We start from the raw sequence: 26,982 nt of genomic DNA, 5'->3' as shown, positions 1-26,982 counted from the left end.
TTAAAAAGAAGAAACAGACCCACAGACATAGAAAACAAATTTACAGTTATGAAAGGGGAAGGAGGGGTGAGAGGGATAAATTGGGAGTTTGGGATCAACATATACACACTACTATATATAAAATAGGTAACCAACAAGGACCCTACTATAGCACAGGGAACTATACTCAATGCTTTGTAATAACCTATAAGGGAAAATAATCTAAAAGAGAATATACATATATGTGTGTGTGTTTGTATTTATGAATGTGTGTCCGACTCTTTGCGACCCCATGGACAGTAACCCACCAGGCTCCTCTGTCCCTGGAATTCTCCAGGCAAGAATACTGGAGTGGGTTGGCATTCCCTTCTCCAGGGGATCTTTCCCACCCAGGGATTGAACCCAGGTCTCCTGCACTGTAGGCAGATTCTTTACCAACTGAGCCACCAGGGAATTCCTATATATATATATATATATATATATATGTGTGTGTGTGTGTGTGTGTGTGCACACATATATATAACTGAATCACTTTGCTATATACCTGAAGCTAACGCAACACTGTAAATCAACTATACTTCAATTAAAAAAATTAAAAAAAAAAAAAAGACAAGTCTTGAGAACCCCAGGAGGCCACCTTGTGCTATGCATGCCTGCCTAAGTGGACACCATCTATATTTATTCTGTCTCAAGATGACAATGAGATGGTACTCCAGAAGAACCAGTTTTCAGAAGACCTGGGTATCCACAGCAAACATCTTCCTCAGTAAAGGCAGGGGAGGAGGGGGAAGGAGAGGGGAAGCTTCAGCCTCCAGTGGTATTCACCCCAACATCCTCTGGAAGGCTTAGATTCCCCACGCGGGAGCCATGTCAGCCTCACAGACTCAGCCACGCCAGTTCTGCTGCTTAGAAAATTACGACCAAACTCCTCCCTTTGTCCTGGCAAATGGCTTCCTGTAAGAAAGCAGTCAGCCTTTAAAGTTTTCCAGTCCAAAGGTCTCTCCTGGTTTGTATTCTTACCATCTCCACCCCTCCACATACACCACCACCTCTGGCCATCCCCACCCCTCAGAAAAGCCTCAATCCCAGCACAAGGCAAGTTTCTTGGTTCCAAGCTGTACTAGGTCTCAAGGACTCCTGGCGAAGAGAGAAAACTGGTCAACTGAACATTCTTTCCTGGGATCCAACTGAAGTGCAGACAAGCAGCAAAGATGAATATTAATACGCCTTCCATCATCAAAAGCTATTGCATACCCAAAGAGTGATAAATATTTTAATCAGTGTTTGGCTTGTCTAGCGGAAGTCAGTTTACTGCTCAGAGACTTCCCTTGTTTTGTGCCCCAAACCTGTCCAGTCCATGCTCCTCTCCCTCTCTGACTTGGGAAATTAGTCATAAAAAGTCCAAGCTTTGTTGGGGAACACATTTACTTTTATGACAGTTGTACTTTATCAAGTTTTTCAAGAGGAAAATCTAAACTGTGAAAGATGCCAACAACTGAGGCAAAAACCCCCTGATTGTAAGTTTTTGCAAAAACCCCCCTGATTGTAAGTTTTTGCAAAAACCTCCCATGATTTTAAGTTTTTGCAAAACCCCCCCCCCGATTGTAAGTTTTTGCAAAAGCCCCCCGATTGTAAGTTTTTGCAGCACTGCTACTCATAGAAACTTAATGACCTACTTATGTCTCTCTTTTTTTAAAAAAAGAGTTTTCATATTCACATTAAGTTGTTTGCCAGGGATTGCTCCATCTTCACAGTGCAAATGCCAAACGCATAAAACAGAATGTTCTGGTGGATCATCTGTGCTCTTGATACTGTTATTATTTTTTAATTTTCAAGATGTTTGGGGGGTACTGCTGGGAGGGTTGTGTTGGCTTAAAAATAAAACTAACCCCTAAATATTCGCGTGGATCAGGACCAAACATCTGAGGAAAATGTACAGAGTTAAAAAGAATGCATCGCGACCACATGTAAAACAGATAGCTAGTGGGAAGTTGCTGTGTAACAGAGGGAGCTCAACCTGGTGCTCGGTCAGGACCTAGAGAGGTAAGTGGGGTGGGAGGCGGGAGGGAAGTTCAAGATGGAGGGAACAGATATATACCTATGGCTGATTTATGCTGACGTACGACAGAAAGCCATAAAATATTGTAAAGCAACTATACTCCAATTAAAGATAATGTTTTTCACAAAACAGAAGCAATATTGTAACAAATTCAATAAAGACTTTAAAAATGGGAATAAAAAGAAAAGAATGCATTCAAGGCTGTGCCATTGAGCCTGAAAGTGAGGAAGTGGAAGGGCTGGAACAATGACCCAACATGAATTGATTTCCTTTATTATTATTATTTTGGGGGGCTGAACCCAGGACCACTGAACCACCGGGAAGTCGCAATTTCTTTCTTTAACTGAAGTATAGTAAGTAGTGTATATGGTGGCTCAGATGGTAAAGAGTTCACCTGCCGTGCGGAGACCGGGTTTGATCCCTGGGTTAGGAGGATCCCCTGGTAGAAGGGAATGGCTACCCACACCAGTGTTCGTGCCCAGGAAATGGACAGAGGAGCCTGGTGGGCCACAGTCCACGGGCTCACAAAGAGTTGTGTCCGACTCACCAATAGGCCACTGGGTGACTAACACTTCACTTCACTTCAGTATGCATCTGTTAATCCCAAACTCCTAATTTTCTTTAACAAGTTAAGTGTTGAGTATCTACCACGCTGGATGAAGTACAAGCTGGAATCAAGACTGCAGGGAGAAATATCAATAACCTCAGATATGCAGATGACACCACTCTTATGGCAGAAAGTGAAGGGGAACTAAAGAGCCTCTTGATGAAGGTGAAACAGTAAACTAAAAAAGCTGGCTTAAAATTCAGCATTCAAAAAACCAAGATGGGCATGCAGTCCCATCACCTCATGGCAAATAGATGGAAAACAATGGAAACAGTGACAGACTATTTTCTTGGGCTCCAAAATCATTGCAGATGATGACTACAGCCATGAAACTAAAAGATGCTTGCTCCTTGGAAGAAAAGCTCTGACCAACCTAGACAGAATATTAAAAAGCAAAGGCATTACTTTACCAACAAAGGTCCGTCTAGTCAAAGCTATGGTTTTTCCAGTAGTCATGTATGGATGTGAGAGCTGTACTATAAAGAAAGCTAAGTGCCAAAAAATTGATGCTTTTGAACTGTGCTATTGGAGAAGACTCTTGAGAGTCCCTTGGGCTGCAAGGAGATCCAACCAGTCAATCTTAAAGGAAATCAGTCCTGAATATTCACTAGAAGGACTGATGCTGAAGCTGAACCTCCAATACTTTGGCCACCTGATGCAAAGAACGGATTCATTGGAAAAGACCCTGATGCTGGGAAAGATTGAAGGCAGGAAGAGAAGGGGATAACAGGAGATGGAGATGGTTGGATGCCATCACTGACTCAATGGACATGCGTTTTAGCAAGCTCCAGGAATTGGTGATGGACAGGGAAGCCTGGCATGCTGCAGTCCATGGGGTCGCAAGGAGTCGGACATGACTGAACGACTGAACAACAGCAACCTATGAAGTATGAGGCACAGTTTAAGAGCTGGGGAAACAACAGTGAAGGAAACAAAGTTCCTGCCCTTATGAGCATTATAAGTAAAGGCAGACTATAAACATGTACATGGTATCACAGCAGGCAGGGGGGAGCAGAGGGGGAAAACAGAACAGCGCTATACTCTATAGTCAGAGAGCTCGGTCAGAGCAAACTCTCCCAGAGGAGGGACAGGAGCGGAGAGATGGAAAGGAAAGGAGGGATAAGTCAGGCAAGTAACCGAGGGAAGAACGTTCCAGACACAGGCAACAGCAAATGCACACACCCTGAGGCAGGAGGAACCTGGGCATGTTCTAAAGATGGTAAAGAAGGGAGACTTCCCTGGTGGTCCAGAGGTTATGAATCTGCCTTGCAATGCAGGTGATGCGGGTTCACCCCCTGGTCGGGGAACTAAGATCTCACATGCCGCGGAGCAAGTAATCCCGTACCATGCAACTAGGGAACCCATGCATCACAACTAGAGCCCACGTGCCACAGCCAAAGATCCCACATGCCACGACCGAGACCCAATACAGCCCAGTGAAGAAACCTTTTTAAAAAAGTTCATTCTGTTTTCTTGTGTGTGTGTGTGTGTGTGTGTGTGTGTGTTTTCTTTTGTAAAGAAGGCTAGTGGGGGAGGGAGAGGGGAGAAAGACCATGCTGGAAAGTCCCATGGATGGAGGAGCCTGGTGGGCTGCAGTCCACGGGTTTGCAAAGAGTTGAACATGACTGAGCCACTTCCCTTTCACTTTTTACTTTCATGCATTGGAGAAGGAAATGGCAACCCACTCCAGTGTTCTTGCCTGGAGAATCCCAGGGATGGGGGAGCCTGGTGGGCTGCCGTCTATGGGGTCGCACAGAGTTGGACACGACTGAAGCGACTTAGCAGCAGCAGCAGCAGCAGCAGCAGCAGCAGCAGAGGGGATTAGGCCCCTCAGAAGGAAGTTGGATTTCTTTTCTTTTTTAAAATATCCTTTTCCATTATAGTTTCTCATAGGACACTGAATATGTTAAAAGTTCCCTGTGCTGTATAGTAGGACCTTGTTATCGATCCTCTATCTACAAGCTTACATTTGCTAATCCCAGCCTCCCGCTCCATCCCTCCCCTAACCCTCTCCCCCTTGGCACAACCACAAGTTTGTTCTCTATGAGTGTTTCTGTTTTGCAGAAACATATTTGAGATCCCACATATGAGTGATATCATATGGTATTGTCTTTCCGACTTACTTCACTTGCTGCAACATGGACGCAGCTAGAGATTATCACACTAAGGGAAACTAGATTTCTGGACGGGATGGTGAGATTGGGACCAGGGAGTGAAATGACTTGACACATTTGAAAGGAACACTCTGACAGGGGTGAACATAAGTGATAAAAATAGGGAGTTTATTTACACCAAGGTGGTAACAGAGAGAGTGGTGAAGAGTGGTCAGATCATGACTCTATTTTGAAAACAGAGCTAACTGGATTCATTGATAGATCAAGAGATAAACCAAGAGAATTCCAAGGTTTCTGACTGGGCAGTGAGGAGTGCAAATTATTGACCTGTGCGAGGAAGGCTGGAGAACTTATGGGAATCAAGAGTTTGGTTCTGGAGTTGTTAAGTTTGAGATACTTGTTACTATATGGCTGAAGAGGGTACACCCTTCCCAACTACTGTTCAGGTGCCCCAAGATACGAGACCCCAGTACCAACGAAAAACTAATTTATTGCTGGTGCTGGCATATTCCACAACTTTCATTCATTAAAAATAATTCACTGCTGACTGCATGAAAAGTTTATGACATTAAATAAAATACAAGCCCTCTTAATCCCCCAACATCTGTTAAAGAGGATCTGATGCATAATTCTGGTCAATTTCATAATTGTTCATTTAAATTAATAACATTGAAGTTAGAGGGATATATATATTATCAAGCAACCACCTGTTCCAGGTGTTTATAACCAGGGCAGGTATGTCTTACACACTCTAAATTAATTTTGCAGATGGCTAGGAGACTCCAGATTTTTATGTGAAGGCTAATTTTGTCCATCAATCAAAAGCAAGTTGGAAATTATCTGAGATTTTTCCCCACATCAAGGAAAAATTTACAAATAGGACTGTCACAGGTGGTTCCAGATGGGATGAGATCATGCAAGGAGATACAAAAAAAGATGACCCTAATTTATGTGTTAGGGAAAAGATGGTGTTAAAAATATAGCTAGCCAGTGGGAATTTTTGCTGCATGATTCAGGGAACCCAAAGCTGGTGCTCTAAGACAACCTAGAGGGGTGGGATGGGGAGGGAGGTTCAGGAGGGAGCAGACATGTGTATACCTATGGCTGATTCATGTTGATGAATGGCAGAAACCAACACAAGGTTGTGGAGTACTGCTGTCCTCCAATCAAAAACAAAATACAATTTAAAAAATATATTGTCATCAAAAAAATGAAAATGATCAGAGACACTTTCAGGAAGACTGGAAAGGCTACCTCAGTTTTCTTTAATCTTTTTTTTTTAAAGGTCATTCTTTTGCAGATGTTGACAAGAGAGCAGGATGATGGTTATGTTACCCTTAATGCAGGAAAAAGTCAACTTAATATGTTCCCAGAGCTCTCTAGTAAGTCAGATTTTGACACCTGGAGCACATTTGTCCAGAGAGACATTTTTGCAAAGTCTGGGAAGATTCCCAGCTCCGCCTCCCAAAGTATCTAGCCCACAGTCAAGAAGAAACGTTACCAGAGTAGCCTTGAGCTCCAAACCATTATGAGTAGCTTTAGCTCCAGGACTGACCCCAGTTCTAGAAGAAGGGAAATGGGAAATGGGCATGGGGGATGGGGGCAGTGCTGACACTAAGGACACTGAGTCAAACGATCTCTAAGTAAGGAGTCTGGAATGGCCACCTGTTTACACTTCTAAAATCACTCTTGGTGATGCCTTCTGCATGTTCCGTACTTTTATCCTTTACAAACTCTCCCATTTGATCATCAAAACAGGTTTTTTCAGAAGAGAACACTTTAAGGAACCATTCAGTAACCAACCTGGGAAATAAGATCCTAAGATCTTGATAATATCCCCAACAGTTGGCACATTTATCCTTTGGAAATCTTGCTTCCCTTGCAAAACTGTAGGTCTGTTGTTTAAAAAAAAAGATCATTTCATTCTATCAGACTGAGCTTTTCTAGACTATGTCAAAGATATTTATAAAAAGATAAATGACAGACTAGAGCTGAATTTAATGTCCTACTCCCTACCCCCGCCCCAAGAAACCAGAGGAAGTATACAATTTGTTTTATTCTCTATCTTTTCTAGGAAAAATGGAAATTCCCACCAGCCCAATCTGGCACGAAGGTTTCTGAATTTACATCTGAAATGCGAAGATGGTCTGCTAGTCAAAGCAATCCAAAATAAATTCTAGCAGCCTAGGCTCCCATAGCTCCCTGGGGAAAACTAGCAGGCGCCTCACACCTTTGTATCAATCTGAATTTCAGCGTAGTGAAAATCATATATAACAACAGAATTTGTTTACTTTTAAAATATACAGAATGTATGTGAAATGTGTATGTTTGTGAGTGTGTGTGTTTATTAACACACGCTAGCAAAATTTAGCTAAAGCCTATGAAATCAGGCTCAAATATTAGAAACCTTGGTTGTTTATTCCATTTTTTTCTCACACAGAGTTAAGAGAGATGGCAAGGCTTTTTCACTTGGAATTTCCCAGCTCCTGTCACTTTGTCTTACCATCTTCAACATTTTTAGTCTTGTTCTCATTGTGTGCAGAGCGGCAGTACTGGAACAATCCTCTTAACAATTCCTGGAATGTAACAGGGACATTCGAGTCCTTGGTACCAATAAAGCTCAACTCTCACACAGCTCATGGAAGGGTTAAAAACAGAAAGTCCTACCCACTGGTTTGCTCTGATGTTTCTGGAGATATTGTCACTGAATGTATCCTCAGTAGAATTCTATTCAACACCTCTGTCTTTAAGTACAAAGCTGTAGGCTGTAGCAGCTTTAAGAAACATAAGTATCCCTTTTTTCTGCTGCACAGTATCTGTGTGTGAAATTCTCTAAAGGGGTTTAAGTATTTACCCTGAACACTATCAGACAGTTTCTAAAATTTTCCTTATCCAGTTGCAAAAACACTTCAAAGAGAATCATAAACAGAGTCCTTTGTGCTTTCCATGCACATTCTGCTTCTAAGGCTTAAGCCTGAATTCTCTTGGAATTGGAAATTTCTTTCCAAATAGACAGAATTCACAACACTTTTTTTTTTCTTAATTCATGATTAAGTCTGCAGCAACAAAGGAAAAAAATTGGAAAAATCTGAGAGAAACGCAGAAGGCAATCAAAGGAATCCAAACTTGTTTGAAATTCTTTGCTAAATTATCCATATAATTTTCCCCCAGATATTTTACTTTTAATATAACAATACAGAGGTGTGGAAGTGGGGGTGGAAGGGGTGGGGAGGGAGGCAAATGGAAAGAACCAACCTTCAGGGAAGACATTTAAGGTAATAAAAAGAATGTGAGCCCAGGATTTTAAGCCACTATAGCCAAAAAAGTGGCTTTTTTCTTTTCTCCAAATTTCTAAAGCTAAGCATAGACTATCCCCAGAGCTCAGAGTCTGTGTGCATAATTTGAATTGTTGGGTGCTTGCGACTGTCTACGTGCCTCCAATCTGTGCTTCTTCTGAGTCATTCAGCACTGGACCAAAAAGGGGAAAAGGAATTTAAATTTTCATTTAAAACCACTAGACATTTCACACCAGATTCTAAATTACTATAATATGCTTTGCTTCTGTATCAGAAATGCTAACTGTGAAAAACAGAAGGCAGGATTAATAACCATTATTAATTTAGCAAATATGTTAAATAAATAATCAATAATATAAATAATAAATAATTTAGCAATATATTAAATTAATAAAATTAATATTATTAATTCAGCAAATATAATTTAGTATATGCACTGACACTAAAGGCAAGAGATATGTAAATATATATATATACACATATATAAGTTAATGACTTCACCATTCATAAGACAAAAAAGATCGATATTTATATTTATATCATTTTCTTCCTCACACCCTTAAAAACTGTTAATCCTGGAAGCTTAAAATGAACTTAGCTAACTGAACTACAATATGATGGCAAAAAGCAGTATACCCAGGATATATTTCAGGATGTGAAAAAGCAGCCTTGTTCCTTTATTCAGTTACAAAGAATTTAATCTAAAGCACTGTGATGATAGCTTCATTAATCTCTCCAAAAACAAACAAACTGCTTCTGGCTCCATCATTCCCCACCTCTGTGTAACCTATACTAAGGAGGGCTTAGCTAGACAGCAGCGAACAGGCTCCGCGCTCCGAGCCTTCTCAGATGATTTACACGGGCCAGAATGACAAGCTAAAATGCATGACTCATCTTGAAATTAAACTATTACAACTGACTTGTAAAGGACAACTTTCACATTCTTAAGTACCTTTCTCTCTTAAAACTTTAACAACAAAAAACGGGTAACAGTCTGAAATAAAACACATACTCATTTTCCACGTCTCCCTGCTCTCCCTTGCCAAATGTTAACATAAATGGGTAGAATTAAATGTAGCCCATAGCTTACCTAACATAATTATATGTTGTGTTTTACACTGTTTCAAAACGGATACATTAAAATAATCCAGCCTTGGCTCCAACCCACTAAAGTCAATAAAGGTTATTAAGGCCAACTGCCATATAAATGCACTGCTATCCCAGTGTGAGGAACTGTCAAGACAGGAAATGCAATTCAAAACACTGAAAACGATCAGGATCTACCCTTCTCCTCTAGAAAAAAAAAAAAAAATTAAAAAGCCATAAAGCAAGGAGGAGGAAATTTCTCTCCACTACAAAAATCATCTGTATTCTGAAAATGTTTACTCTGGAAACTCTTCTAGAATATTCTATTGGATTATATACCAAATTGACCTCTTTTTTTTTTCTTAAGGTCAAAAGGCAAGGAATAAATGTCATCAATTTAGAGGACATCACATCTAGCATTTTTTTCTATATCTCAGTGAACTTGATAGTGTTAAAACATTTTTTATAGGTAAAATAAATGTCAGTTTTGCAGAGCGCGATACCAGACCCTATGAGACAAATGGCCTATCCGCTGAATCTCTGGCTGCAGTAAGACTTCCTCACCTCACAGGAGAGTTCAGCTTTTCATATTTTTTTTTTTACCCAGAAAGCAAAGCCTGTGCAGTTTCTTTCAAATGGTAACTCTCTCTTATCCTGAAGAGTCTCCCCATAACGTGCTAATCTCAGATGTGGAGTGGTGGGCTAGTTTAAAAAATAAAATAAAATACAAATATTTGAATAGTGTTAGAGTGTCATCATACCTTCCTGAAGAGCAGAATTGAGAGGAACGACTAGGCTAAGTTCCTGGATTATAAGAAAGGGTTCTGGTGCTTTTGGGCTTAATGGCTCATAAGTTCATGAGGTAATATTCAGAGGAAATGTGATATTTTCTCAGAATGTTATTCAAATATAAGGTTTAACATTTACATCACAAAAGCATGCCCAGAGAAGAACTATCCTCAGGGGGGAAAAATGGCAAAAATAAACAGTGTGATTTAAAAAAAGGTGCTTGCTGGAACAGGGGATGGGCAATGGAGGCTAGGGGAGTCTTAGAGATAACTGACTAAACTTTTTAAAATATGTGACTGGTTATGACATGTGAAGCAATTACCATTAATGGAAGAAATGTGATTTCAAAGCTCATTTTCCGTTCTTCTTTTAGATCCTACCTGAGACTACACCTTCCAACCACAAAGGGAAAAAAAAAAACAAACACAAAGACAGAGAGGAGTTACAACACAAGTCTCTACCCCAGTTCGAGGGCTGTCAAAGGTTGCTTTAATCACAAGCAAAAGGTGAAAAGTAATGTACATATTGCCTGAGGTTTTTTTGTTTTATTTTCTCACCAAAGGAGATCGAAGCTATGTTGCACAACAGACAAAGTGCATTAATTAGAGAAATCTTTCCACAACACATACGCAACAAATGCAGGAAAGCATAATGATAAAGAAGAAGCATTTCTCTAAAAGGATCATCCTGCTGAGTCGTGTATTCCCCGGAAGCCAGGTGAGTGCATTCAGAAAGGCTGTTTGGATTAGCCTAATTCTATAGAATCCAAATGTGCACCAAACACTGCACTTTCTAAGTTAAATTGCTGTTGAATTTGTTAACCCACAACTGATTTCCTGTGTTATGGAATCTTGGAGATTACAGCTAACTTGAAGCAACAGGGATAATTCTGGACAGTTAATGGTACATTTGTCTGCATTTTCTTGAAAGGCTTAGCTAGCATCCGGGGGCCTCAAACTGGTAGCTCAACATTGCCCCCTACTGCTCACAAATGAAAAAATCGGAGGCAGGCTGGTACAAACTAGGAACGTAACCAGCCAGTGCCAGTTCCATCCCCACACAACTATCAGATGGCACGGCACTGCCAGTCACAGAATCATAGACTTTTCCAATGATCATTCTCATCTCTTCCAATAGCAAAAGTACATTATTATGAATCTGTTAAAAGTCATTACAAAAAGGCTTGAAGCAATGCTTAAATTTAATTTAGAAGTGTCATTCCTTTTATCTTGGCCCAAACCTTCATTCTGCTGATAACCATCATCCTTAGACTTGCTGAGACACAGAGCCCATTGATTTCACTCAGAACACTCAGTAACACCACACCAACTGCAAAGAAACTAGCTCTGGCCTATTCCCAAGACTGTTCTTCTTTTTAGTATTTTTGCACAAGAGTTATGAAGAACAGATAGTTTATCTAATGTGCTAGGCAACACCAAATTAAATATATATATATATATATATATATATATATATATACATATAACCAAATAGTGTAAGTGAATTCGTAATAAACATCACTGGTAAGCTCACAAAACCAAAGATTCCACTTTGAAAAAAAAGAAGCCCTTGAACAAAAGCAATTCAAAAATATATTTTTAAAATACTATGAGCTTCTTTCTTATTTCACCAATTCTAATTGTTTAATTGTTACAGTTTGCCAACTCTAATTCAAAGAACTGTTAAGTTACAGTCCCAAAGTCAAACCTATACCTTAAGATCAAGGTTTAGCAAGTGAAGAAGTTCTAACTCATACGTGCGTGCTAAGTTGCTTCAGTCATATCTGACTCTGTGACCCCATGGACTGTAGCCCGCCAGGCTCCTCTGTCCATGGGATTCTCCAGGCAAGAATACTGGAGTGGGTCACCATGCTCCCCTCCAGGGGATCTTCTCAACCCAGGGATCAAACCCACGTCTCCAGCAGCTCCTGACTTGCAGGTGGATTCTTTACCGCTGAGCCACCAGGGAAGTTTCTAACTCATGTAGATAAATAGATAAAACCAGAATTACACAGTGAAAAAGAAATTCTCTCAAAATGAAGCTGCCCTTATAATATACATCCCAGAAAAAAACTGGAACATACTCTGCACAGCCTAATTTTAGGAAGAGAACTAACTGAGGAAATTTCAGCACGAAATTTTCATCACCTCCAATCCAGCTGCACAATGCTCCAGTTTGAACTGATTGATGTCTTTGGAGAAATCAATTTTTGTGATACTGTTAGTACACTAAAAGGATTACAACATTCCTCCCCTAAACGTACATCCATGAAAAGGTGTGATTTAGAGATTTAAGGAAAAGGCTGCAGAGCCGGGACTTCTGGATTATGACTCAGACTTTCAAACCGGGGTGCCATCATGGTTGTGACTTGGTATTTTCATTATTATAAAATAGGGATTAGCAAGAACTACTCATTTTTGCAAACTGGTTCACTGTTTCTAGCACATCTCATAAAGTCTGTGCAGCAGTATTCTCTTAAGAGTTTAGCAGGCTTTTATCACTTTTCCACTACATTCCAAACTTGATGACCTGGAGGTAGAACAGTGAGGTGGTGCAGGGCATGACCCTAGAGCCGGTCTTCCTGAGTTCTAACTCCAATTCCCTGACTTAGCTGTATGACCTTGAGGAAGTTAGGGAAACCTTTTATGCTTCAGTCTCCTTGGGTTTCCCTGGTGGCTTAGATGGTACAGAATCTGCCTGCAATGCGGGAAATGCCAGTTCGATCCCTGGGTCAGGAAGATCTGCTGGAGAAGGGATAGGCTACCCAGGCCAGTATCCTTGCCTGGAGAATCACCATGGACAGAGGAGTCCGTGGGGTTGCAAAGAGTCGGACACAACTAAGTAACTAACACACAATACAACACAAAACTCTCTGTGTAAAATGGGAGAAAAATATCTACTTTATGAAATTATCATAGAAATTAAATTCTATATGTAATATTTAGAATAGTGTATGGAACTTAGTAAGTATCATGTGCGTGCATGCATGCTCAGTCACTAAGTTGTGCCTGACTCTGCAAGCCCTTGGACTGTAGCCCACCAGGCTCCTATGTCCATGGAATTTTCCAGGCAATAACATTGGAATGGGCTGTCATTTCCTTCTCCAGGGGATCTTCCCAACCCAGGGATCAAACCCGTATCTCCTGCCTCGGTGGGTGGATTCTTTACCTCTGAGCCACCTGGGAAGCCCCACTGGCATTATTACTACTATTTAAATTTAGACTTAACCCAAATGGCCTCAACATACCTTCCAGTGAGAGTTCCTACTACACATGCCCTGAATTCCACACTCTGGTCACACTGTACTTCCCACTTTGTGATCTTGTTTTTACAGTAACTGGACCTAACGCTTCTCTCAGAATGCCTTATGCAACCAACCCTCCTTATCCCCACCCAAGGTCCCCAAAAGCCACATCTGTTGTTCACAACTGTCCCAGCTCCAGTGCTCTGAATTTAATACTCCTGCCTCTGGATAGTGATTTTTTTTTCTTTAAATCTCCATTACAGGATTTCATTTGAGTTAATGTAACACCTGGCTATATTCACACTTCTCCCCTTGTTAAACCGAATGCAGTGGTTAAGGGCACAAGAGCCAGGCGGCCTGGGATTCAATCTCCCTCTGCCACTTACTCCATGACCTTGGGCGAGGCACTTCATTTCGCTAGGCCTTGGTTTTCACATCTATAAATTAACAGTTTCTGCACCTCACCAGACTGTCATAAGAACTTTAACGGTTTAACTTTAAAAGTTAATATAGGGAAAACTCTTAGAAGAGTGCCTGGTGCCTATAAAAATGCAGATGAAGTTTAGGAATTATTGCTGCATGCTTCTCATGGTCGCTTCCCAACATATGTCTAACATGGTGCCTTGCACATAGGAAAAGTGAGAAGTGAAAGTTGCTCAGTTTCGTGTCCAACTCTTTTCAACCCTATGGACTAGACAGTCCATGGAATTCTCCAAGTCAGAATACTGGAGTGGGTAGCCTTTCCCTTCTCCAAGGGGATCTTCCCAACCCAGGGATCGAACCCAGGTCTCCTGCATGGCAGGTGGATTCTTTATCAACTGAGCCACCAGGGAAGACCAAGAATACTGGAGTGGTTAGCCTATCCCTTCTCCAGCAGATCTCCCCAACCCAGGAAGTGAACAGGGGTCTCCTGCATTGCAGGCGGATTCTTTACCAACTGAGCTATCAGCGAAGCCCTGCACACAGGAAGTGCTCAGTAAAGGTTCACTGCACTGAACTCAGCTTGTGCTGATCAAATCTTGGCTGCTCCCATTACCTTACAAAGAGTAAGCACAGTGGATTGACAACGTAGTGTTAGTTTCAGGTGCCGACCACAGCCTCACACACCAAAGCATATACATATATGTACACACATATATAAACCTGTTCTTTTTCAGATTCTTTCCCATTATAGGTTATTACAAAATACTGAGTAGAGTCCCCTGTGCTATACAATAGATCCTTTCTGATTATCTATTTTATACATAGCAGTGTGTCTATGTTAATCCTAAACTCCCAATTTATCCCTCCTGGCCTCCCTTTCCCCTCTGGTAACCATAAACTGGTTTTCCATGTCTGTGAGTCAACTTCTGTTTTGAAGATAATTTCATTTGCCTCATTATTTTAGATTCCACGTGTAAGCTACATCATATGATGTTTGTCTTTCTCCTGCATTTACCCAGGCAAAGGAGGCGGCCGAAGACCAACAGAGCACAACATCCCAAGAAATCTGCTCCCAGACACTTACCAACCATTCCATCTTTCTCCACATCTCTTCCAGCTGACTCATGGGCTGACACCACCAGTCAGTGCACTTTTTGTATCGACTGCCTTGAAACCAGAACTGTCTCAGCCATTCAAACTCGACCTGGGGATCATAAAGACAAGACCGTGGTTATAACATCCCCATGATGGACAATCAAGGACAATGAACTTCGTCATTCAATTCTCCTCCAGTAACTTCACAGCCATAGGGTGAGAAAAAGAGAAAAGCTCAGCCTAACCAGTTCCCAACATAACTCAAAGTCTCTGGAGCCTTTTCACAAAGTCAAGGAGGAAGGAGACATAGAGCTTAGTGAGATAACCCAGGTCAGGCTGCGGAGGGCGTTTTCAGTCACGTTCATCACTCAGACAAGAGGAAGCTATTGGTCAATCACAACAAATCCTGAGACCCTAAAGTGCATGACAGCCTGTGCTGTGTAGGGTGGGAAAGGCATAATTAAACAAAATATGTTTTCATTAAACATCTTTATTAAAGAATCAAACCAGTCAATCCTACAGGAAATCAACACTGAATATTCATTGGAAGGACTGAAGCTGAAGCTCCAATACTTTGGCCACCTGATGCGAAGAGCTGAGTCACTGGAAAGACTCTCATGCTGAGAAAGATTGAAGGCAAAAGGAGAAGAGGGTGGCAGAAGATGACATCGTTAGATGGCTCAATGGACACAAATCTGAGCAAACTCTGGGAGATGGTGAAGGAAGCCTGGTGTGCTGTAGTCCATGGGGTTGCAAAGAGTGAGATACAACTTAGCGACTAAAAAACAACAAAAAGAGCAAAACACAGACCCATATTAGGAGGTGCCAATTTCAAGTATTTTTAGATCTAAAATAAATAAAGAATTACCCATGGGCCAGGAGGAGCTGGCAGTAAGGTGCTCATGTAACTGAACAATATAAAGTTAATTATGGAGGCACACATTATACCTACAGAGCCATTCAAACTGTCACTTTCAATTCAGTCAGGGCAAATGACAACAGGTACAAAGCACAGTAAAGCCACTAATCATTCCTCTTCCTTCCTAAGAACCTACTACGGTAAACCTCAAGTTTTTCTCTCCGCAGCACCCTTTTACTCTAGCCAAATCCCATGATTCATCTGGTAACCCACTGCCTTTCCCGGGCTCAGTCCATGTGGTCTGGGTAGCTAGTGTTCCACTTCTAATACCAGGAGTGAACATGCAACCCTATCTGAGCCAACCAAGCCACCACACTTCTCCAGCCACAGAAATGGGCTTGGGGGAAACAAGCATATGATCAATCAGAATAAGACTGTCCTAAGATTCAGGAAAAGGATTCTGCAACCATTCTACAGAATGGGAAGAACGGTAGGAAGCATTACACAGTAGGAAGCAGCTACAAGATGAACAGATTAAAAAACGAGGTCCTAGTCAGACCAACTGACTCTTGATCAAGCTACTCCTGAAGCCCCTGTGGCTTAACCCATTTCAGGTTGAGTTTTCTTTTTCTTGCACTGAAATAATCCCAACATATGTAGGTGAGAGACTAACTGAAGCTTTAAAAGAATAAGAAGTTGTTTCCTATGTATTTTCTATCACTTATCTTCAACTTGAAAAGCAAATTTTACCGTCAAAGTACAACTTCATTCATCCCAAAGCTCTTTTTACTTCTGCTGTCTAAAGAAATGTAGAGCTTTCACAGCTTAATATTGGTTAAGGTTGGCTTTACTAAGGTAATCATGTTCCATATACAGGCACAGAGTTATTACAGTCTTCACCTGTTACCACAAAGAATTTTTTGTTTGTTTATCCATGCTGAACTTTCATGCAAACAAAAGCAACTTGTGAAGATTTAACAATGGTGAAAATCACTCAAATAACTAACCTGAGAACGCCAAGTCATATGAAAGGGTTTTAGTTTACATTGGCTAAATGTTTGTTTGATATGTAGAACTGATTTCAGTTAAAGCTGTTTAAACAGGGAAAAAAGGGAATGTAGACAATATTCAGACAATAGCTGCTAAACCTTATCTGCAGTATTAAAAGACAGTGGTTAACAGAGGTAAACTTAACTGCTTTGAAAAGAAAATGAATACAAGTGTAGTTCAACTTCTCTGAAAATACAGGTTTAACAACATTATTTATTACAAGGGGGAAAAAAAAAAGAGTTCTTTTTAGATTTCACATGAAATTTCTTCACATTACAGGAACAGCCTGTCAACAAAGCATCAAGCCTCTATGTTAGGGAGAGTTGAAAGGGTTCTGCTTTTAATTTTTTTTTAATTTTTGGGCTGGTTATTTCCATTATGAGAACAAAACATACAAGCCTTAGCAACCATGATATCCCAGGAAACAAAATAATTATCGTTTGTGATTAGTTCATTCAGCCCGTAAAGGTACAATAGAGTCTGGATTTCGGTAAATGAAAACTCAAAAGAGTGGAGAATACTTGGAAACTCTCTATAGGACATGGAAGCAAAGAAAGATCTTGTCCATTTTAATAAATAATGATGTTCACTTCCTCTTTAGATGCCCCAACTATCTTTTGAAGCAGACACTGTCATGGTTAAGAATAAAGTCTCTGGAGTCAGTTCTAGGCTCTACTCCTGAACAGCTCTGTCATCTGTAAAATAAAGATAATTACATAATCACCACATAGTTTTATGGTGAGGATTAAGTGGGTTAATAATGAATCGCTAAACATGCCGGACACTTGGGAGATACGAAGGATACAGCCCAAAGGAGACCACAAGGCCCAGCACTCCTTGTCCTCAAGACTCTCACAATCTTATGAAATTTTTGAGCAAGAAAAGTTTTAACAACCATGTCAATTCATGCTCACCCCCTGTTCCACTGAGGTCGGCCCAGAAAAGTTCAACCCCTGAAACTTATACCAAACAGAGTTTTTTTTCAGGGGTGGAAGTCCTGCCCATGAGATACAATCTTTGTGGGCATGAAACCCACTGGCAGGCATTTTAATCAACTCCGTAACCTGGCTTTTTCACTTTGACATTGTGGGCAAAAACTATTACAGGATATTCATCAAATGCTGCCCTCGCCAGTTCTAACATTGCCAAGATAAGCAGTTGGCACTTTCCTTAAAATTAATTAAGAAAGCAAAAAATATTTCCAGCTGCCTGATTCAGTTTGAGTTACCAAAATAAAAGCAGTCGTCCACCCTTCCACCCCAGAGTCTGCTGATGAGGAAGGAAAGAGGCAGGGCAGATGCTGCACAAAACCAAAGGGTTAGGACTCAGAATAGAGCACAAATCCTATTACTTCAAGGTTGAAAAGAATCAGTCTCACCATACTGGCTGACTGACAATGGTCTAGCAATGACTTAGAGGAGGCTCTTCAATCCTTCTCCAGAGGGTAGTCCCTCCTGCCAGGCTCTCAGCTTCTCTTGAGGTGCTGTCATTGTTCATGATGCTCCTAAACCACACTCCCAGGTTTCAGACATGCACTTAATGGAAATTCACTATTATCTGATCTTTGGTGTAATGGCAATACAATGATATGTAATACCCACTGGTGTCGGAAGGCACACTGACAAGTCTAGAGAACGTGCAGGATCTTGAAGGGTCTTCTGAATCGTCAGAGAAAAATGAACACATGCTTCCAACAGTGTTAGTTACGTAGCTGTGACCCAGAGAATCATCTCTTGGAAACTTTCTAATTCGCCTGCACCTGACTGCTCTGTGGGATAGTCAAAAGAGAGGTCAATCAAGAAAAGCTTTTCTCCTAGAAATGTCTAGAAAAATCTGAAGGTGAAGCACAAACAGAATCCATCTGCTGACCTGAACCACAGTCACTGGGAACTTAGGCAATGGGGAGCAAAGCTTATAAGATTCCCAAATCACATTTCTGAGTTACTACATCACTGTACAGTTGGAAATCATTTGCATCACTCTTACAGGTAAGCAAACGTCACCTGCTTCTGCCAAGCTAGTTTCAATCCTTGGTTTGATCCCAGGTCAGCTTATGCATGAGGGGTGGGAACATGCCCACAGGGGTAAATGTCTCACTGTAATAAATAAAATAAGTGTTTTCAAGCAGAAAGATATTAGAACGATATTAATATCTAATATTAGATATTAGAACAGGGAGAGATGCTAAGGTCCAATCTACAAAGAGTTACTCCATGAAAGCCCTTTACCAGGAGTTCTAAGGAACATGCAGGTCTGATCAGGACAAAATGAGAACCAAATGATAACATCAAATAGTAACAGGTTGGCGAAAAAGTTCATTTGGCCAACATATTATGTTCATAACATCTTATGTTCATAACATCTTATGGAAAAACCGGAATGAAGTTTTTGGCCATGAAAAAACTTGAACAAACTTTCTGGCCAACCCGATACATTCTCCTAGAGGAAATTTACTAAGTAACAAGAATGAATTCCACATTTTATAATTTTTAAGAAGGAAAAGATGATTATATAAGCACAGAGGAAAGTTCTATTAAACTTGACCAAAAATCTGTGTAAGCATCTTAAATTGGAATAACAATATATCCTTCAGGTACTGAGTTCCGATCTCCAAAGTCCCCAAATTGCTTAGTTAGAACCTATCTAAGACAAGGAAAACCAACCACAGTTAAACTCACACAGCCCAAAAGTCTGCAGACATAAAACCAAGGGCTTCATCATATAATCAGTCCAGCAAAGGCCTTTGAGAGAGAGGAAAGCACACAGTAAGAAGCGTGGAAAGGATTATGGACACTCCTGCTCTCATTCACACAATAGAACACAGAAGAGTGTGAGCATGCCAACTCGCAGGGCAAAAGAAGAGGATCTGATGATGTGCCCTGACATATGGAATTCATTCTGAAAGCAAGGACACGACCTTGAAGAATCAAAGACTGGGGGACTGGAGAGGACTGGTAAACATGCTACTTAGATTTAAGACCTCCCCATTCAAGCCGAGGCTACCCTCAAGGGGCTAACATTGCTGATACATCTCTGCCCCCATCCCCACCCCACTAACATATACAGTGTCAAAAGCAGCCAGCCACTTTCTGAAGCACATGGATTCAGATTACAGTATTTTCCCTCTGGTTAGATAAACAGTGTGATTTTACAGACAACCCCCACCCATCACTGGTAACAAAACATCGCAGTCAGTCACAGAAGACCAGAAAAGATGGAAAAGAGCCCACATATGTGTTAAAGAACACATCCATCCTGGTGCATCGCTAGCCTGGCTCCTAAAACTGCAAGGTGTTTACAGAAGGCGATATGGAGTAAGACACAACTTTGCATCCAAGTCTAACTGAGTGAGGTCTCCGGGCCCACAGATGCTTCTCTTTCCTCAAGTTCTAGTTCTCAGAAGTGTCTCCAGCAGGAATTGGTGGCAGAAAACACAGGCTACTTAGCAGACAAAAGGGAGTGAGGAAAGTCACTCCTGGGTTTAGCTGAGCATTAGAAGTGATTATTATTTCCCTAAAAGGCAGAATTTCTCTGCCTTTGGTTGTAGAGATTATGGCATATTTCACAAACTACGGAGCAGCTCATAAGATAATTCAATATCTTTTAAAAGATATTACATGACGTTGAAATAGAGACACAGATGTAGAGAACAAATGTATGGACACAAAGCAGGGAAAGTAGGGGAATAAATTGGGAAACAGTGATATTTACATACTACTATGTATAGAACAGATAACTAATAAGAACCTACTGTACAGCATCAGGGGGAAAAAGGAAGTGGCACAAAACATACAGGACATAGATTAAGTTAAACTCATTCCAATATACAGGAGGTACAGACAAATACTGTTTGATTCCATGTACATGAGAACAGGGAAATCCATGGAGTCAGAAAGTACATTGGTAGATGCCAGGGGTCAGGGCTGTGGTGGGGCAGGGGGGCTGAGGACGGGGAATGGGGACCTAAGTGTTTAATGGGGATAGAGTTTCAGTTTAGGAAAGCTAAAAATCTGGGAGACGGATGATAGTGAGAGTTGTACCACAAGGTGAACCATAGTGATACTGAACCATACAGTTAAATGTGTTTAAAATAGTCTGTTTTATATTATGTGACTTGTATCACAGTAAAAAAACATTGAAAGAAAATATTAATGGCTCTGTGTGAACTCTGTTCTCCTCTGCTCAAAATCCCTCAGTGGTTCCCTATTACCCTCAAAGTAAAAAGGAAAGTCCTGGTCCTTACAGACACCTCCAACGACCAATACAGCCTTCGGCTCCTCATCCCCTGGGACCGTCTCCATGACCTCATCTCCTGGAACTCTCAGCCCCACTCCCACCACTTACACGGGACTGTCCCTCAGCTAGTCCGCGAACACCAGGCATTCTCCCACTGCACAGCCCATGCAGCAGTTTTTCCCTCTGCCTGAAACGCTGTGACCTGGATATCCACATGGCTCCCTCCCTCACCTCCTTCAAGCCTCTGCTCAAAGGACATCTTATAGTGGGGATGCTCTCTGCTTATCTCACTCTCCTCTACTTTAACTTTTTCCAACATATTATGTAATGAACTGATGGAGGGTGTTTATTGTTTATCATCATCTTCCTGCACCAGAATGTCTATTTTATTTACCAGTCTATCCAAAAGCACCCGGAAAGAGTGCTTTGTGCGTGTTCAGTAATTATTTATTGAAAAGATGATTGAGAACATTTTTGTATTCCAAATTCTCCACCAATCGTTCTAACTACATCAAAGAAAAACTCTTTGATTGATGATAATCTTCAGTAATTCTCCACCACTTGGTAACCTTTTTTTTTTAAGGTATATTTACCCACCATAAAGGGCTTCTCAGGTGGCTCAGGGGGTAAAGAATCCACCTGCAATGCAGGAGACACAAGAGATGCGGGTTCAATCCCTGAGCTGGAAGGACCCCCTGGAGGAGGGCGTGGAAACCCACTCTAGTGTTCTTGCCTGGGAAATCCCATGGACAGAGGAGCCTGGTGGGCTACGGTTCATAGGGTTGCAAAGAGTCAGATATGCTGAAGAGCACACACACATGCACCCACTACAAAATCCACCCACTTTCAATGTAGAATTCAATGACTTTTAGAAAGTGTAGGAAGTTTTGCACTAACCTCACTTCTTAACGTGAAAAATGAAGACTGTAGGTCCAGAACCTTCTTTAGCCAAAAGCACCTGCTAGAATAGCATAACACTGCTGTTTTCACAGGCTAGAGTTTTCTGGTTACTTTTTCTTTTGGCTGCTAATATTGGCTTTCCACTTAAAAGTGGTAATATAAAGCTTCCTTTTTAAAGATTTTTATTTACATAAAAAATGAGCTGATTCTTTAAAAAGTATCAAAAAGATAACAACAGATACAGTCCAAAGATATGGCAAAAATTGATCGGGTAGTCATGAAAATAGCAAAGTTTGTGAAACACTGACTCAGGGGACCCAGACCTGCTGGTCTCACAGACTTCAGAATTTTGTAAACAAAAGGCATGGCTCCTACGCTTCACCTGCTCTGAGGATTCGCCTTCAGTTTCCATCAGTCTTTGTTGGAAGATTAGCCTTCATGGGCCTCCTGCATTTCTACACGTCTTGCCTTTCGTTTCAGACTCTCATTGCAAGCATGTGTGTATGGTTAATACCCTTGGAAAATATAATTTCTCTGCCCAGAATAAAGGGAAGGTTTGATAACAGACTTAGAGGAAAAAGATGTGCCTTGATTTGGAGCAAAGGACAGGCATGCCTACTGCCCACCACGAACAGGTTACCCCAGCCTGGGCTCCTCTCCTATTGTGCTGTGCTTAGTCGCTCATTTGTGTCCAACTCTGGACTGTACCCTGCCAGGCACCTCTGTCCATGGGGATTCTCTAGGCAAGAATACTGGAGTGGGTTGCCATGCCCTCCTCCAGGGGATTTTCCCAACCCAGGGATTGAACGCAGGTCTCCCAGATTGCAGGCAGATTCTTTACTATCTGAGCCACCAGGAAAGCCCAAGATTACTGGAGTGGATGACCTATCCCTTCTCCAGGGAATCTTCCTGACTCAGGAATAGAACAGGGGTCTCCTGCATTGCAGGCAGATTCTTTAGCAGCTAAGCTACCAGGGAAGTCCCCTCTCCTATTAACAGAATGTAAACCCTCCATGCACATGCCATCTGGCATATGCTATCTGACCCACTGTGCACTGTGGAGACAAAGGCTGGCAGAACTGGCATGAAAATGCCGATGCTCTGGCTACTGTCTTGTAAGCAATGAACCATCCTTGGTCTCTTACACTCACAGATAACAGTGGCCGATTCCTTTGTTAGCTACAAGTAGGACAGAATCACCACGGTTCTCGGAAGCCCTTACCTCATTGTGGATCTCTTCTCCTTGTTTCAAAACCACTGACTCCAAGGATTTCAAAGAGATTTCACCATTGTCTGCCTCATCGCGGACATTCTGCAGGGCCACCTGGCAGCGCTGTAAGATGTATTCCAAGGTCCCCGTCGAGCACTGCAGAGACAAAACCAGCCACCAAGATGATAAGCAAACTCCAGTTTACCAACGCCTCCCTTCCTAGGATGTCTGTCCCCTTCCTGGGCATTTACCTGCTGCCCTCACAACTCAGCCTATGCTTCTTAACCCAAGACTGACTACAGCAGCTTTCTCCTTGGGCTCTGCGCTCCCAGCTTGGTCTCCCCTGGGCCACTCATGTTGCTGTTTTCTTATTATATAGGGTTCATGTTTCCAGAGAGTAGGCTTCTGGAGGCTAACGCCCTGTTTCCAAATGTATATACTCTACATACACCACAGCACCTAGAACTGAGTCTTTTTGTTTGTTTCGGCCCTGTTGTGAGGCATGTGGGATCTTAGTCTCCTGACCAGGGACTGAAGCTGTGCCCCCTGCAGTGGAAGCATGGAGTCTTAACCACTGGACCTCCAGGGAAGTCCCTGAGTCTTAAAAATATATATAAACTTAATAAGTACCTATCGGAAAGTGTTAGTCACTCAGTCCTATCCGACTCTTTGTAACCCCATGGACTGTAGCCTGCCAGGTTCCTCTGTCCATGGGATTTCCCAGGCAAAAACACTGGAGTGGGTTGCCAATCCCTTCTCCAGGGGACCTTCCCGACCCAGGGATCGAACGTGGGTCTACTGCATTGCAGGCAGATTTTTTACCATCCGAGCCACCAGGGGATAGGCCCTAAGTACCTATTGGAGGAATAACTAATTAACCAAGAAGTCAAGGATGCCGACTTTATCTCAAGTGCCCTACACCTAACAATGAGGGAAATAAAAAGGTAAACAGACAGGGGAACTGGTTCAAAATCACCCAAAATACAACAGCAACGGGGGGAAAATGAAGCTATAAACACAGAGCAAAGGATTCATTTTCCTTTTCGGCAAGAAAGTGTACACTAGGCAGCTGCAAGTCGTTGGCAGAAGAGAATCTTCAAATCGTGGAGAATCTGTAACTCGTGCCCTCAAGGCATGTTCAAAGGCATCACCGAGTACCTGGGCATGAGCAAAGGCACAGGTAACAGGCCCATCCCTCTTTGATCTGCAGGAGCCAACAGAGGTCAAAGGGACAAACTCCTTTGAAGCATACGTCAGAAAAAAAGAGGATGCGGGCAGAGTGTGTATCTGTTTGTTTTGATAATGACACAATTTCCTAGGATGATAAAAAGCAAGCTATAAATATCCTTTAGACCCAATGAGGGAGATGTCTCCCCAAAGTATTTTTATTTTATTATTTACAATTTAAACGAATCCCTTCGAAATAACCTTGAAGGCTAATCCCCTGGTACAAAAATTCTTTGCATGGTTACTGCCACTTTACACAATGTGACCTGGGCACGCCTGGGGGGAAAAAAAACCAACAAAGTTTCTGTGCCAAAACCAGAAGCTTGACTAGGTATTTTAATATGACGATCCCAAAGTGCTGGGAATAGAAGGGCAGCAGCTCTAATGTGCTACAAAGAAAAAACAAAAACTAGAATTAAATTTCCACTCGCCTTTGTCCCACGGGCAACTCTACAACGTTTTTTTTTTCATGACATTCTATCTATAAACATATTCTGCCTGTACCTTTACTTTCCCAAGTATGGTGTAACCTACATGAGAGGCAATTAATTAAAATGCCATCTTCTATAACAAAAGATTGAAAACAACACAGAACTTCCCATCAATAAGGGACCAGTTAAATGAACTCTGGTGAAGCCATACTTGCTGCCACCAAAAAAAAGAGGGGGTAGGAATATATATACATTTTCTGGGTGATTAGAAGTCGTCTGATATAAAGAGGAAGATGAACTCTAAACACTCAGAAGATGTATATATATATATTCCCAAATAACCTATAATCAGGACTAGTTTTTTTAGGTTACGGTTTTATTGAACTATATTAATAGCTCACATGTCATAAAATTTACCCACTTAAAGCATATAATACAATGTTTTTTAGTATATTGAGTTGTGTAACCATCACCTTGGAGAATGCAATGGCATGCCACTCCAGTACTCTTGCCTGGAAAATCCCATGGATGGAGGAGCCTGGTGTGCTGCAGTCCATGGGGTCACTAGGAGTCGGACATGACTGAGTGACTTCACTTTCACTTTTCACTTTCATGCATTGGAGAAAGAAATGGCAACCCATTCCAGTGTTCTTGCCTGGAGAATTCCAGAGACGGGGGAGCCTCGTGGGCTGCCGTCTATGGGGTCGCACAGAGTCGGACCCGACTGACGTGACTTAGCAGCAGAAACAGCAGCAACAATCACCTCAGTTAATTTTAAAGCATTTTAATCACTCCAAAAAAGAAACCCCATCCATTTCAGCAGTCACACCGACTCATTTCTACCAGCCTTCCCAGCCATAGGAAAGCACTAATCTACTTTCTGGGTCTATAGATTTGACTACTCTGTATATTTCGTATAAATGAAATCATACAATCTGTGGTCCTTTGTGACTGGCTTCTTTCACTCAGTCTTATTTTCAAGATTCTCCCTTGTTGAACATGTGCCAGTATCCCGTTCCTGTTTATTGTCAGATATCATCATCAAATCATTCAGGCATAGAGATATGCCACCTGTTTATCTATTCATCAGAGGATGAACCTTTGGGCTCTCCACTCTTTGGCTACTATGAATTAAGCTACTATGAACATTCATGTACAAGTTTTCATTTCTCTTGGGTATACACCTAGACATGGAATTGCTGGGCAACATGGTAATTCTATATTAACCTTCTGAAGAAGTGCTAGACTTTTCCAAAATGGCTGCACCATTTCACATTCCCTCCAGCAATGTATGAAGGCTTCAATTTCTGCATATCTTCAGCAACACTTGTTACTGTGATTCTGATTATAGCTATCTTCTCATGTATTTATGGGCCATTTGTATATCTCCTTTGGAGATATATCTATTCAGATCCTTTACCTTTTTAAAAGATTGGATTCCACACTGAAGAAACCAGAATTGAAAGAGACACGTGTACCCCAATGTTCATCGCAGCACTGTTTATAATAGCCAGGACATGGAAGCAACCTAGATGTCCATCAGCAGATGAATGGATAAGAAAGCTGTGGTACATATACACAATGGAGTACTACTCAGCCATTAAAAAGAATACATTTGAATCAGTTCTAATGAGGTGGATGAAACTGGAGCCGATTATACACAGTGAAGTAAGCCAGAAAGAAAAACACCAATACTAACACATATATGTGGAATTTAGAAAGATGGTAATGATAATCCTGTATGTGAGACAGCAAAAGAGACACAAATGTATAGAACAGACTTTTGGACTCTGTGGGAGAGGGAGAGGGTGGGATGACTTGGGAGAATGGCATTGAAACATGTATACTATCATGTAAGAAACGAATTGCCAGTCTAGGTTTGATGTAGGATACAGGATGCTTGGGGCTGGTGCACTGGGATGACCCAGAGAGATGGTATGGGGAGGGAGATGGGAGGGTGGTTCAGGATTGGGAACTCATGTACACCTGTGGTGGATTCATGTTGATGTATGGCAAAATCAATATAGTATTGTAAAGCAAAATAAAGTAAAAAAAAAAAAAAAAAAAAGATTGGATTCATGTCAAAGTATGGCAAAAACCACCCCAACACTGTAAAGCAATTATCCTCCAATTAAAATTAATTAATTAAAAAATTTTTTAATTGTAAAAAAGGTTGGATTATTTATCTTCTCAATCACTGACTTGTAAGAGTTCTTTACATATTCTAAAAATGGGTAACTTGTGAGATATATGACATATATATATTTATAATATATTTACAAATATTTTCTCCCATTCTGTGGGTTGTATTTTTAACTTTCTTGATGGTAACCCTTGAAGCCTTTTCATACTGTTCAAATTAAAAGATGCTTACTCC

At 41.3% G+C, this 26,982-nt stretch overlaps 1 protein-coding gene across 1 annotated transcript in view; it reads right to left on the bottom strand.

Annotated features, from left to right (window-relative positions):
• FTO (FTO alpha-ketoglutarate dependent dioxygenase) overlaps positions 1 to 26,982 on the bottom strand; it is a 427,008-nt gene that overhangs the window by 226,501 nt on the left and 173,525 nt on the right. Inside the window, exons 6-7 of the mRNA XM_068991921.1 lie at positions 22,960 to 23,103; positions 14,682 to 14,801 (exon numbers count right to left, since the gene is read on the bottom strand). Of these exons, the coding sequence (XP_068848022.1) occupies positions 14,682 to 14,801; positions 22,960 to 23,103 (264 nt within the window). The remainder of the gene's footprint in view (positions 1 to 14,681; positions 14,802 to 22,959; positions 23,104 to 26,982) is intronic.

The sequence above is a fragment of the Capricornis sumatraensis genome, chromosome 20 (assembly GCF_032405125.1).
Source record: "Capricornis sumatraensis isolate serow.1 chromosome 20, serow.2, whole genome shotgun sequence".
NCBI lineage: Eukaryota > Metazoa > Chordata > Mammalia > Artiodactyla > Bovidae > Capricornis > Capricornis sumatraensis.
Note: the sequence above shows the minus strand (reverse complement) of the source record. Positions and strands in the feature narration are given on the sequence as shown.